Source organism: Mustela lutreola, chromosome 9, assembly GCF_030435805.1.
Source record: "Mustela lutreola isolate mMusLut2 chromosome 9, mMusLut2.pri, whole genome shotgun sequence".
Lineage (NCBI taxonomy): Eukaryota > Metazoa > Chordata > Mammalia > Carnivora > Mustelidae > Mustela > Mustela lutreola.
Window position 1 is genome coordinate 1,655,875 of NC_081298.1, and position 13,637 is coordinate 1,669,511.

Genomic DNA, 13,637 nt, shown 5'->3' on the forward strand with positions numbered 1-13,637 from the left:
TGGGGTGACTCAGCCTCCTGGCGACGTGCCAGCCGAGCCCACAGGGTCTGAGCAGCAGCGGAAGAACTTTCCGTGGGGCTGGGGGGGGGGGCATGAAACAGACCACAGAACGCACCTGTTCCGAGCGTGCGATTGTCTTGGGAAGCTTGCACACCTGGCTGTCTGACGTCACGGCCCAGATGCCGCCATGCCCCTCAGCCCCGGGGGCCTCTCGTGCCCCGTCGTTGATGGAATGCCTGGGCCCGGCAGACTTCGGCTTTGTGTCTCTATAGTCGGGGCTGCCTCTCTGATTGTTCGCAGAGACGGAGCTGCGCGTTGTGATGGGGTCTGGCTTCCTGGCACGGGCCGAGGTCAGCCCCGTGGCCGCACGCGCGTGCCCGTCGGCTCACCGGGCTCAGACAGCGGGCTTTCCCAGCTGCGGTGGTACTGAGAGCCGTGTCCTTGAGTGTCTGCGGGCCAGGCTGTGTGTGGGTACACGTGTGCACGCTCGCTCCCGGCTGACCCGTGGCCGTGGAATTGCTGAGGCCGGGGCAAGCCTGTGTTCAGGCTCCTCAGAAGCCGCCGCGCTTCTCCTGAGTGGTGGTGGGCGTGGACGTTCCGTGCTGGGCGCAGGGTCAGCCTCCGGCAGTCTGGCCGCGGGTGGGTGTGCAGTGAGCCCCACGGCTTGACCTTCACGGTCCCCTTTCTTGGGTGTGGTCTGCGTTCCACACCGTTGACCCTGTGGAGCGGTTTCATGAATTTTAACGAGTATGTTGTGTGACTGTCACTGCACTCAAGGTGCAGACCCCCCCCCCCACCCCTTGGTGGTGACCCCTGGCAGCCACGCATCTGCCCTGTCGGCTTGGCCCTGGGCTTTTGCCTCTGGAGTTGTGTAGATGGGGCGCTTGCACGGCGCTGCTCCGGTGTGTCCGGCCTCCGTGTGGCCGGAGGCGGCTGAGCCGTCCAGCGGGGCCTCGCTTCGCCCCCTCGCTGGGGAGTGTGGGTCGGGCCGCGCTCCGGCCGCGCTGGGAACGGGCTCCTGCAGCCAGGCCAGTCCCTCGGTTGTGATTCCTTCGAGGCCGTGTGTGTGGCCGGGGCACCCCTCGATGGCGGCCGGCCTTTTCTCTCTCTCTCCGTCGTGTGGGGTGTGGGGTTCTCGGTTCTCATGTGGCTGCCTTGATCTGTCTTCTCTTTATGGGACGTGCCTTTTTGGGTTATGCTTAATATGCTTTTCCTTTTAATGTTTAATATGCCTCCACCCTTTTTTTTTTTTTTTAAGATCTTATTTATTTATTTGACAGCGAGAGATCACAAGTAGGCAGAGAGACAGGCGGAGAGAGAGGGGGAAGCAGGCTCCCCGCCGAGCAGAGAGCCCGATGCGGGGCTCGATCCCAGGACCCTGAGATCATGACCTTAGCCGAAGGCAGCAGCTTAACCCACTGAGCCACCCAGGCGCCCCTGCCTCCACCTTTTTTTTAAAGATTGTATTGATTTATTTATTTGAGAGAGAGAGCGAGCGAGCGTGAGCCAGGGGAGAGGCAGAGGCAGTGGGAGAAGCAGATTCTATGCCAAGCGGGGAGTCAAACATGGGCTCCATCCCAGGACTCTGGGATCCTGACCTGTGCCAAAGGCAGACGCTGAACTGACCGAGCCCCCCAGGCGCCGTTAGTATGCTCTTCCTAACTCCCAGGTCACAGGGATATCGCCCTGTGTTTTCCTCTGCCGTCCAGCCTGTGCTCCGGCTCTGGTGTCTTCTGTCCCCGGGGGCTGGGCATCGGGCTGAGCTTGGCGTGGCTCATCCTGCACCCCCCGGCCTGCTCGCTTCCAACCGGCCTTCCAGCTGGCCTTCCTGACTCGCTGGCCCGTGTCCCCGCGGCCGTGCGGCAAGTCTTACCTGTGCGCGTCCTGTTCGGGGCTGTCCACGGCGCTGTCGGTTCATCTGTGTGTCCCCCGTCTGTGCCGCCAGGACGTGTCGTGCCTTTGTGCTCTCTCAGGGGCAGGGCCGCTGGCGCCTCCCTGAGAAGCTTCTCTGCTCATCCGCGCTTTCGTCTTGCGTCTGCGTCTGTGGGTCGTGGTCGGAGGCCCATGGGCGTCCTGCAGCTGCTCTGACTGGGACTGTACCTGATGCGCGGCCAGTTGGGGGGTGACGTCGGTGGCGTGGTGTGTGTGTGTGCAGGAGTGTGGCGTCTCACTCTGTTTAGGTCTTTCACGACATCTTTCAAGCAAGTGTGTGTATTTTTTCCATCCAGGCCTTGCACGTGTTTTGTTGGAGTCCTTCCAGGAGGCTGGGAATAGTAGTTCTTAAGAAATGTGTTTTTGGGGCGCCTGGGCGGCTTATCTGGTTAGTGTCCGACTCTTGGACTCGTCTCAGGGCTTGACCTCAGGGTCGTGACATCAGGCCCCATGCTGGGCTCTACGCCAACACGCCGGGCGCGCAGCCTGCCTAAAAAAGCCGCAGAGTTACATTTTCTAGTTTTTGTTGATGGTATGCGGAGTTGTAGTCGAATTTTGGATGTTGATCAAAGTCTAGCAGTCTAATCAAACTTTCATTGGAAATGTGTGTGGGGGGTTTTTAGGTGTTACACACGGAGAGTCCTGTTCTGTACAAGGAATGACAGTTTTCTTTCATTCACATTCTTCCGCTCCCAACTCCCTGGCCTGTCCTCTGGGCAGTGGGCTTGCTGGGGTCTTGGAAGGGGGATGACGGCGTCTGCGGATTATTCTGATTTCAAGGGCTGTGATTCCGAAGACTTACCTGTCGGAGGTGCCGGTTTGTAGATTCCCTTCCTCAAGTTAAGGGAGCTCCTTCCCATGCTGATTTTCTGCGGTTGTTTGCTTTTCCTGGCGGGGATGTTTATCCTGTAGTCGTGAGCGGATGTCAAGTTCGTCAGAGGCTTTCTCTGCCGTCTGTGGGATTTGCCCTCATGTTCCTTAAAGCTGAAGAGTGTCACTTGTCAGCACCTTCTTCCGCCCCCCTGTGCGCTCCTTCCTTGTCCTCTGGCTTTTCCGGCTGTACCCGCTCTTCGCGGAGAGCGCCGAAGCCGGCAGCTAGGAGCCCCCGGCTTCTCCTTCCCGACGGCTCTCGAAGCCAGCCTCTTGGTCCCTCGCCCCTCCTGCCTAGGGCCTTGGGGCCTTGCTCTCCTGCATGTCGCTGTCAGCCGTCTGGGTCCCTGTCCGCGCCCTTCCCCACGGACGCGCGCTGCGTCCTGGCCCGTGTCGCTGGGACAAGGCGCCTCCTCCCTGCCCCGCCTGGCGGCCTCACGCCTCCCCTGTTGCAGTGGCGCTGCTTCCTCCTGCTTAGGCCCCGCAGACCGGGTCCAGAAGGTTCTCCAGGCTGCGTCTCTTCCAGTGCCGAGCAGCTCTCCTCTGTAGCATCGACTGACTGTAGCGTGGGTCAGATACGGCGGGTTCGTGGCTACCGCCTGCCTCCCACATTGTGAAGGGGGGCCTCCAGGAATGAGTCCCGCGGCCGCGTTTCTGGTTTTTATTGGTGCCTGCGGCAGCCCGGCCCGTCGGAGGTCCTCAGTGGGCATCTGCTGGCTGAGGGAGTGAGCGGGCGTCCTTAGGCTGCTCGGAGCCCTTGGTTTGCTTCCTCCTCTCCGGGGGCTCAATTCTCGAGAGCCAGAGTTTTGCTGGCAGTCGTGTAAGGTGCATACCGTCTGCCTCCTGACCTCCGCTCCCTTGAACCTGCGGTCTCTGAGGAGTTTACTGCTGCAGACCGGGCCCTGGGTGGGCCTCCAGCCTGGCCCCTGGAGCCTCGTTCCTTGGCGCGGACAGCTCTGTCTGGGAGAGCCGCTTGTCTCACTGCACCTTTGACAGATCCGGATTAGCCCCTCTTCTCCCGGCCTCTCCGGCCCCTGCCGGCTCACTAGCCGACGGAGCATGTGAGAGGGCGCAGGTGCCTGTCTCGGTGTGGATGGGCCTGTGGACTTGAGGACGGATCGTCCGAGGAAGCAGATGTTGCTGAATAGAGTGTGTTGTGGAAACCCTGAAAGGGAGGGTTCGTTTCTCTTTGTTTACTGGTCTTGACGAGGATCCAAAATGTTCTTCCAAGCCATCCTGTGCGTTCCGCGCCCTGGAATTCGTGCAGAGCCCTGTCCTATTTGCGGAGCTGCTGAGGGACCCTGGATGGAAGCGAGAGAGGAGGGTTGTTAAGGCACCTGCTCCTGGTCACTCTGCTGTCCTGCTTTGTTTGTTTGTTAAAGATCTTATTTATTTTTTTGACAGACAGAGATCACAAGCTGGCAGAGAGAGGAAGGGGAAGCAGGCTCCCCACTGAGCAGAGAGCTCGATGTGGGGCTCGATCCCAGGACCCTGGGATCATGACCTGAGTGAAGGCACAGGCTTTAACCCGCTGAGCCACCGGGTGCCCTGCTCTCCTGCTTTGTGACTGCATTTCTCAGGCTCTGCTGGAAGCATTTACTCCGTCATTCTTAGTTCATTCACACGTTTCGCACTAGAAAGGACCCCGGGTAAATCACAGAAGTCCCCCTGCTAGGAGAAGAGAGAGTCAAGAGGAAGGGGCAGGGAAGTGGCGGAAAGGCAGAATGGACCGCGGTGAGAGGCTGTTCTGCTGCTGTGGCTCCGCTGGGAGGGCCTAGACTGGGAGCAGAGCCTCCACCCCCCCGGGCTGCAGGGGGACCTGCGGGTGAGGGAGAGTGCGCTGGCGTGTGCGGAGAAAGGCGCTCAGTCCGTGCGGGGCCTGTGGGGTTTCAGACTGAAGAGAAGCATTAAATGTGCTCAATTTTGATCCTAGGCGTTTGGGGAGGCTGGGGAGGTCTCCCTGGGGCTCCGGAGCGGGAATGCAGGCAAGTCCCCGAGGCCCCCGGATTTCAGGGTTTTGAATAAGTGGGAAGCTGGGAAAGCGGTGCCCGCAGATTGGCTGGGCCCGCGGGCACTCACCCCTGCATTCGCCGCGCTCTGGGGGCCAGGGACCAGGGCGTTAGGTGACGGGTGCTGGGCAGATGCGCGTGTACCCCTGGGTGAGGCTGGGGGCGCCGAAGCTGCTGGGGGAGAGCCTGGCACTCGGTTAGGGAGGCTGCGTTGACCCTCCTGCCCTGTTGTCAGGGGGCCGGCCGTGTCTTTTCTGGGGTCAGTGTTTCCCTGCACCTTCCAGAAGAGCAGTGACCCCTGTGATGATGCTGGAGCCGCAGGTGGGGCCACTCAGACCCTCTGAGTCTTCGGTGTTTCGTAAGTGGGAGGTGCGAGGTCTGGGCCGTCCCAGGACAGACACGTGAGGTGGCATGGAGTGTCCAGGACTCAAGGTGGGGGGATGTCTGCGGGAGAGAACGCCTTGGCTCCGAGGGTCTGTGATGGGGCCCGAGGGTTAGGATAGTGCGTGAGCCATGGGGTGACATTGCAAGCCCCACGTGGTGGACCTTGGGGCGGAGGGAGGTAGAGGTGGCCCCAGAGGGGTTGTGGGGACCCCAACCCTCCTGGCAGCCGGTCACCCAGCGCTTGAAGGCACTGTTTTTCTTACTGTGGTTTTAAGTGACAGTGATTCTAATGCTGATGCGGAGAACTGCGCAGTTGAGTGCCGTGCGTCTCCTGAGACAGACACCCCTGGGGCACATGTTGGCTGTGGTTTTCTCTCTGACTGTAGGTAGCTAGACACGCCCACGGGACTGTCCCAGAAGTGGGTCCTGTGTGATGTTCCGCAGCTGTCTTTTCATGTTGTGCATCAGGGACACGCATCCCTGCCAGGGCCCAGTGGGAGCGCATTCCTCTAGATGGTGTGTAGTGTCCCGGTGGGAACGTGGCCGGTCCGCTGCACCTGTCCCCCGCCAGCGAGTGTCATGCTGCGCAGAGACCCACGCCTGCAGTCTCTGGGTCAGGGGACATGCGTCACAGTATTGGTGCTGTCGGAAGAGACCCTTGCCCAGCGTTGTACGCCCGGCACCCACCCCGTGCCGTCGTGGGTATGGGCGAGGAGAGTTACCGTGTAATCTGCCCATTTTTGCCCACTCCGTCAGGCCGAGTATCCTTGCTGTTTGGTCCGTTGTGGTGTTTTTAGGAATCAAAACAAAACTGGTGTTTTTGGAATTGGTGCCTTTTTGGGCCGTTTTTTATTAAGAATTGTTTTTGAGATTTATCTTTAAGTAACCTCTACACGCAAGGTAGGTTGACCGCGTGACCCTCTATCAGGAGACGCGTGCTCGAGGGACGGAGCCAGCCAGGCGCCCCTTGGCCGCTTTTCTAAAGTCTGTGAGACAGTTGTGGCCATAGGTAACTTAGTCAACTTTTTGGACAAAATTTTGTTCATTACCAAAGTTCAGCCTGTGTGGACACGTTTGCTGAGGGAAGACCCCACCCCGTCCCCCATCCGCGGTCTCCTTCGCCAGCCCGTCCCCTGGCAGGCGGCTCTGCCGGGCTGCGTGCCCGCACGTGTGCACATCTGGGTGAGGCTCGTAAACGCAGCATCTGGAGAGTGCCAGCCGTTGCCGTCCTGAGCTTCGGCAGGACGCCTGGGAGAGGGGACCGTGACGTGCGCCGGGGTCCTGACCGAGCCTCAGCCGTGGCCTGCCTGCCCTGGGGCTGTGCCATCTGTGTCTCTGCCATCATGGGCGTGGGGTGGGCGCACGGGCTTCTGTGCGTTTCAGGTGCACGACCTCGTCGTTGGCAACTCTGTCACGCTGTGCGCACCCCAGGTCTGGTGTCTTGTTTACATCAAACGTTTCAGATAGTTCCCGTAACCTTTAGCGTTTGAAAGCATCGACAGCACAGAGAACCGGTTCTCTATGTGCGCGTCAACCACAGAGAACGCCAGCCCCCCCGATCTTATTTTTCTTGGCCGGTGGCTGTCACGCTGGTGGGCTTGTTTGCAGCTGGTCTGCGGAGTGCGGCGGCTGGGAGCCCCTCTCTCCTCCTGCCTCCTGGAGCAGGCCCTGCAAGACGGCCTGTGTGGGTCGGTCCTGCCCCCAGGGAGCTTACACGGAGGGGACACAGCCTCTGGGAGCCACAGACACTGGGGTGGAGCCTGGGAGACGGGCTCACCTGAGGAGGTGTGGGTGGTCCTGGGACGTGGGCCTCGAGCTGGCTCCAGAGGCAGTGGGCAAACGAGAACGTTCCAGAACGAGGCCCTGTGGTGGGCAGGGGCTCTGCAGCCGGCGTCTCCGAGGTGAGGCTGCAGAGGGAGGCCGCCGTGGGAGGGCAGCCTTACCCAGGAGCCGTGGGAAGCCACCGAAAGCCGCTGGGCAGGAGGGCTCCGAATCGTCCCTGCACCGACAAGGGAGGCAGAGAGCGCCGCTGCGTGTCCTCGCGCGTCGACGCCCTTGTGGCCTGTGCCCTGTGCTACGGGTAAGCCGGAGTTGCCGCCTCTCACCTGCAGTTTTGGGTTCCCCGTGTTTGGCTCTCACACATAGAGCTGCTGCGGATGACTGTGGGTCAGACGTCGTGAGGGGGAGCACCTTGCGGGCGTGGCGCTGTGGCGCGGGGTGTGCGGGACGTCGCGGGGGGCTGCGGGACGCATGCACACCAGCAGCATCGGGCACATCGGGCACGTGGGGTGGATGTGTCCTGCCTTCGCCCGTGTGGCAGGTGTGTTGAGTCACACTGTGACTGAGGAGTCAGCCACCCCTGAGGTGGCAGGTGTGTCGGGGGACCCACCGGGTGGGCTGATTCACGCGCAGGTTTGCTGTCTGTTGCCTTTGGTGAAATGTCTCTTCGTGTCTGCTGCCCATTTTTTGGAGGATTCCGTGTTGTGGATGCCTTTGCTTGGACGTGCGCCTCACGAGGACTTCCTTCCGCCCCGTGGTCTCTCATTCCCTTGGTGTTTCTCGAGGGCGGAAGTGTTTCATCTTTTGACGTCTGCCTTATCGGTTTGTGTCCATGGGTTCTGTTTTTGGGGTTGTGTCTAGACTCCCTCTGCTTAATCCACGGTCCACAAAGACTTTTCCCCTGTTTTCTTCCAGAAATTTAGAGTTCTAGAGCTTATTACATTAGGCCTGGGATCCATTGTGAGTCACTCTCGGTAGACGGCGTGAGGCAGGGGTCCAAGTCCGTGCTTTGTGCCTCTGGAGGTTCCCTTGTTCCCTGTTTGCTGAAGGACTGTCCTTTGCCCGTTGAATTCCTTTGTACCTTTGCCAGAGAGCATCGGTTGTCCGAGTTTGTGCGAGCCTGTTTCTGGACTCCGTTCGGCTCCGTTGGTCTGTTCCAGCGTGGTGCCTGCGCTGACCCGTCTCCTTCTCTGCGGCTTTTTAGCACGTCGTAGAAACTGGCCGTGTTGGCCTCAACTTCGCTCTTTCTTGTGGTGGTTTGGTGACTGTGGGACCGTGGCTTTGTCTGCGAGTTTTAGAATCAGCCTGTCCGCTTCCCCATGGAGGGCGGCTGGGGTACTGGTGGGTTGCGCTGCCTGCTTGTGAGCTGGGGAGACCTGGCTTCTTAACCGCTGGCTTCCCAGCCCGGGAGCGAGGCCTGGCAAAGCTCTTTGCTCTGGTCCCCTGCCGCGTTTCTTTTCCCAGCCGCGTTTGTGGTTTTCAGTGTGCTCGGGGTGCCCTAAGGTTTGTGACAATGACGTCTGTGTGTGCAGACGCCGCACGTGCTAGAACATGAAGTGGGTCAGAGGCTTCATCTTCCGCTGGCGATCAGAAACGCAGTAATGTCAGTGCTCCTCACCCTCGAGCAACCACGTTCCCTCCCGTGCCGCTCCTGCTGTGAGCCTTGACTTGCTCCCGTGCACGCAAAGATGAAAACATGCTGCTTTACGACACTAAGTAAGCAGGCTTTGAAAGAACGATGCCCCGTGCACACAGATGCCCCGAGGTCACTCCGCAGCATGCACTGCATCCAGCATCGCACTGTCGGCACTGCAGGAGCCCAGGGGCAGTTTCCCAGCAATGATGGTCAGCTTGGTGCGGTTTGGGCAAGTGTGGCGAGTCTGCGGCCCTGGGCAGCTGCTTGTGAAGGACTGAAGCCCTGGGACCAAGGTCCTGGTCGTGGCTCACATGTGGATCCTTTGCAACCAGCGCCCCAGCATCCCCCAGCAGCAGCGCAGTTGGGCGCAGCTGGTGTGTGCTGTCCCCTCCACACTGGACCGGGGAGGTGGGGTGTTGGGCCAGGACACAAGAGCCCCGTCCACTTGCGTGCCCGAGCCCCGCTCCCCCACTTCCTGGAGTCACGGTTCCCTCGCGCGTTTCAGAGGCAGGGAGCCACGGGAGCAAGAGGAACTTCTCGGGCCGTGATTTACGTCAGCTTTACCAGTGTCCGCATTGGCTGCGGTGTGGCAGCAGGGCCCAGGGCCGTTACCCTGGGATCCTGGGCCTCGGGGACATTCCTCCTGCTTCTGTGGCCACAGCCTGGGGCCAGAAGGTCCCTGGCCCTCTGCAGCCTCCCCAGGCTCTTCCTCGTGGTTCTGGACTGTGGTGTGTGCGGCTCTCGGAAGTGAAGCCCGCCGCTGTGTTTCGGACTGAGCTTTGCCCCTTTCCTCGGCTCCTGTCCTGGTTCTGGCTTGGGGGACAGTTTCATTTCGCACGTGGGTAGTTGGGGAGGGTTTTGCCTTTTCAGTCTTCGTGGACTCTCGTCCTTGTCTGGCAGATAACGGGGCACTGGAGACCCTCGTGGCAGTGAAGGTGGTCTGGTCCCTCTCAGCCGGGCGACCATTCCCTGCTCCTGTCATCACAGCCCCAGCCGTCCCCCCCCCCCGAGGGAGGTGGCCTCCCAGGCCTGCATGTGAAGGGCGTGGCCAGCCCTGGCCAGCCAGGCGGGGGTGGGGGGGGTGGGGGGGGTGGTGCCCGCAGCTGCCGGCCTGCAGCTCCCGGAGCTTGTGCGGAGGCGCTCCCCTGAAGTGATGTCTTCCAGGTGGAGGTTCCCAGGCGAGTCCGAAATGCCCGTTTAATTTGTAGTGTAGCTCTGGCTGACCTACATTTTGGTTAAAAATACAGTAAAAACTGTTGGTATGAAAGGGATCACGGAAACTGTAACATTTGGTAAAAACCTTGAGTTTATCTTAAACTGTGGTGCTTGAGGGAAGGATGGGGTCCGTTCTGAAGAGCTGGCCGTCTGCTCCACGCTGCGTGGCGGGAGAGGTGGTGGGGACAGCCCGCGTGGGGTGTCCCGGCCTCCCCCACACCTGGTGCCAGGGTCTCGTGCGGCTGAGCGTGGGAGACCCGGGCTCTGCCAGACCGCGTGGCCCTTGGAGCTGCTGGTGGGCGCCGACGCGGTGCTTGGTGATTTTAAAATCTGAGCTTTCACAGTAGCGAAACCCAGAAAATAGCCCCATAGCGTAAGCAATAAAGACATTATACATTTGTCTTGGATGAAGTATCGTGGAGCTCCTGGAAACTCTCTTTTTGAAGCGAGTTCAGTGACGTGGGCACGACGTACGGCACGAGTGGCCACGGCCTGCGTTCTCGTCCCCCGGCCGGGCACAGGTCTTCCGCGTGCACGGTGGCTGGAGGGCGCGGGATTTCAGATCTCTGCTGTCTGGGTGCGTCTCTGAGTTTCTCAGGTTTGCTGCACAGACGTGCTGTTCCCAGCAGGGCATTACCGTTATGAAAAGAGAGCACCCGAGTTCTTTTCTGTCTGTTTGATCGGGATGGCGGCTCGTGCAGACGGGCTGCGTGTCCTGAGCGGAGGCCCGCCCGTGGCTCCTGACTTGTCTGTGAACTGCCTCCTGCCTCCTGGGGTTGGCCACCTTGGCCGGACAGTCTCTGAAGGGTCTTCAGAAAGGAAAGGAGTGTTTTCTGTGTCTGCGCCCCGGCGGGGAAGTGCGTGGTGGGCGGTCCTGCTCTGGGCATCGAGGGCGTGTGTGTGCCGAGCGTGGTTCCGTCGTGTTTGCGAAGGAGGCACTGTGGTGTGTCAGGTGGTCCCTCTTGGCTCCACGCTGGCCTCGGGGGCCCCATCTGTAAGGGGACAGTGGGCCACACCCACGGGAGCCCCTCCCTGAACCCGTCTTGCGCTAGCAGAGGGGTGGGCAGGGGGTGGCCTCCCGGGGCTGACTTGGAGACAGAGTTATGTTTCTTGGTCTTTTCAAGAATAGATGCCGCCCAGCAGCTTGTCTGTTTGACATGAGTGATCACAGCGGGAGTTTACAAGATCCGGGACTGAGATTGTGTCGTTCAAGTGTGGCGTTGGATGAAGTTTGACGCGGCCGTCGGCGCTGTGATTGTTGGGCCATCGCGCTCTCCGTCTGGCCGGTGAGGGTGGCGCAGCATAGCCGGGGGCCTGGGAGGCAGCGTGTGGCCAGCACAGCGCCCGTCCCCACGTGCACGTGGCCTCCCCTAGGCCTCTGGAGCCGCGTGGCTGTCCTCGGGGTCACGGTCGCTCGGGGCCTCGCTGTGGCTGTGTGGCCGGTCACTTCGGAGCAGTTGCCTCCCCTTCTCTGCAGTTGCGGCTGTCACTCTCCCTTGTCTGCTTACGTCCCCACTCGGATGTACTTTGAGTGCCAGCCTGAGGTGACGTCATCTGCGGAGGGTCCCCGGGTCGCTTCCGTCTCTGACTTGGCTTGTCACCACGGGCACGCTGCACAGCGGTGGCTGTCTCGCACTGCTCTGGCGCCTGGCGCGCCCCCTGTGCTCCACCGCTCTGGTCCCGTGGCTGTCGTGTGACTGTTTCTTACTCAAATCTTGTGTGAAGCTTCGTGGAGGTGGCGCTTGGAGCAGAGCGGCGGCTGACCCGGGGGCACGCGCATGGCCGTGGTGCTGACCCGCCTGACGCGGGGGCGACGTCCCTTCCCTTCCCTGCGGCCTCAGCCACTAGCTTCCGGAGGAGTCCGTGCGGGGGAGGAGCGGGGTCTCCGGCCGGAAGAGCGACTGGTGACGAGGGACGGCGGTCCTGGGAGGCTGGCTCGGGAGGACGTGGCCGGGCCGCGCTCTCCGGCTCCGTGGTGTGCTCGCGGGCTCCTGGGCCGGGAGCCTTCACAGTGGGTTGCTCGCGGCCGCCGGTTTCTGTTTTGTTTTGTTATTAGATTTCAGCGTGGTTTACCGTAGAAGGGCGTTTTAGAGGGAGGCTTTTGTGGCCTAAATGTGGTTCCTCTGGATCGAGGGTCTTAGATGGGAGCCCAGGAGGAGGCTGTCAAGTTTCCATGTCCCTCTGGCTGTTGAAGGAGCCAGGGCCCAGAGGTTCAGGGGCTCCTCGTGGCCTCCCTGGGGTGGCTCGGGCTCCGGTTCGGTACAGGAGGGAAAGTCCTGACGCTGCGTGGTGGGAGGCTCTCGGGAGGCTCTCGGGCAGCCCTTCCTTCTTGGGGAGAGCCGCCTCAGTCCTGTCCGTGGCGGAGACGTGTCCTTTCCCGCTGGGGCATCACTGCCCTGGGCTTCTGCAGGCCTTGCGTGAGCAGGAGTGTGCTGCTCCTTACGTACTCTGTCTTGGGAAACGGAAGAGTTTGACACAAAAGCAGACTATTTCTCATGGAATCGACAACGTAATTGTTCGCTGGTTCTCGAAGCGGAGATGAATGCCAGATCTGACTGGCGGGACTTGTTGCCAGTGACGTAGCTGCAGCCCCGGGAAGTGAGCCTGCCCGCCGTCTCTGTGTTCGCGTGTGGGGCGTCCAGGTTAGCTTCCGCTGCGGTGCCACCCCCGCACCCGGGAGGAAGTCCTGTTCCAAGGAGGACTGCTGGCTTCAGGGTTCGTAGGACCCTCGGCCGTGGGCGGACTGTGCCTCTCAGGGCCCAGCCCAGCCCGCTGGGCAGGAGAAGTGATGGAGGAGGGGCCGACGGACCAGTTGCTTCCACGACTCCTGCTGCCCTAGGATCCTGGCCGCAGCCGGGAGTCGTGGCATGAGTGCGTGGCCGTCCTGGTGTGGATGGTGCCTGGCCGTGGGGCCCTGCCGCTGGCTTCCGCCTCGGAGGGTGCGTGGCCCTTGCTGCAGGCCGGTGCCGTTGGCCATGGGGCAGGTGGTGTGGCCTGCAGAGGCTTTGCTGCCGGGCTGACTGCTGGAAGGAAGACTCACCTGCTGCTGGAGTCCCGTGGAGAAACCTCGCGTGCTCTCCCGTCTCGGAGGCCGTCTTCACTGGCAAGTGGGCTTCGAAGTTCAGAGACTCTGTCTGGCTTATGGCTTCTGCTTGCTTCTCCGAGCTGTCAGGCTGCCCAGTGACAGGGTCGGCCCCTTCACCGGCCGTGTGCAGGCGGCTTGTTTCCTGACGCCACGTCTCCTTTGTCCCCAGGTATGGTCCTCGTGCGGAGCGAGAACGGGCAGTTGTTAATGATCCCCCAGCAGGCCTTGGCCCAGATGCAGGCCCAGGCCCACGTGCAGACCCAGCCCCAGACCAGCATGGCAGCCCGCCCCGCGACCCCCACAAGTGCCCCTCCCGTCCAGATCTCCACCGTCCAGGTGAGTGCATGCGTGCCGGGTGGTGGCGGCCCCTGGGGAGTCTGCAGGCGTCCTGTGAGGGCAGAGAGGGGCGGCCACATGCCGCCCTCTATTGGGAGGCTCAGGGAGCTGGTGCTGCATCCGTGCTCCGCGAAACCGTGGCTTGGTGGCCTGGACTCCGTCCTGTCCTGTCCTCTGCTGTGACTCTACCTCCTGTGCCTCAGTCTCCCCTTCTGCAAAGTGAACCCCGCGTACGTCAGCTTTTCCTGTTGCGGAGGCACGTGGGGGCATCAGGAGATTGTACGCCTCCCCTCCACATGTGTTAGGCCTTTGGGGTTAGCTCAGGGATCTCTACCCGGAGACCTAGGTGGGGGCACGGTCCCCCAGTGCTGACACGTCTTGTCCACACCCC

At 61.3% G+C, this 13,637-nt stretch overlaps 1 protein-coding gene across 3 annotated transcripts in view; it reads left to right on the plus strand.

The window, feature by feature from the left end:
- TAF4 (TATA-box binding protein associated factor 4) overlaps positions 1 to 13,637 on the plus strand; it is a 65,255-nt gene that overhangs the window by 24,065 nt on the left and 27,553 nt on the right. For all 3 annotated transcript variants that reach the window (XM_059188632.1, XM_059188634.1, XM_059188633.1), the window contains one exon: positions 13,080 to 13,246. In XM_059188632.1, coding sequence (XP_059044615.1) covers positions 13,080 to 13,246 — 167 coding nt within the window. The remainder of the gene's footprint in view (positions 1 to 13,079; positions 13,247 to 13,637) is intronic.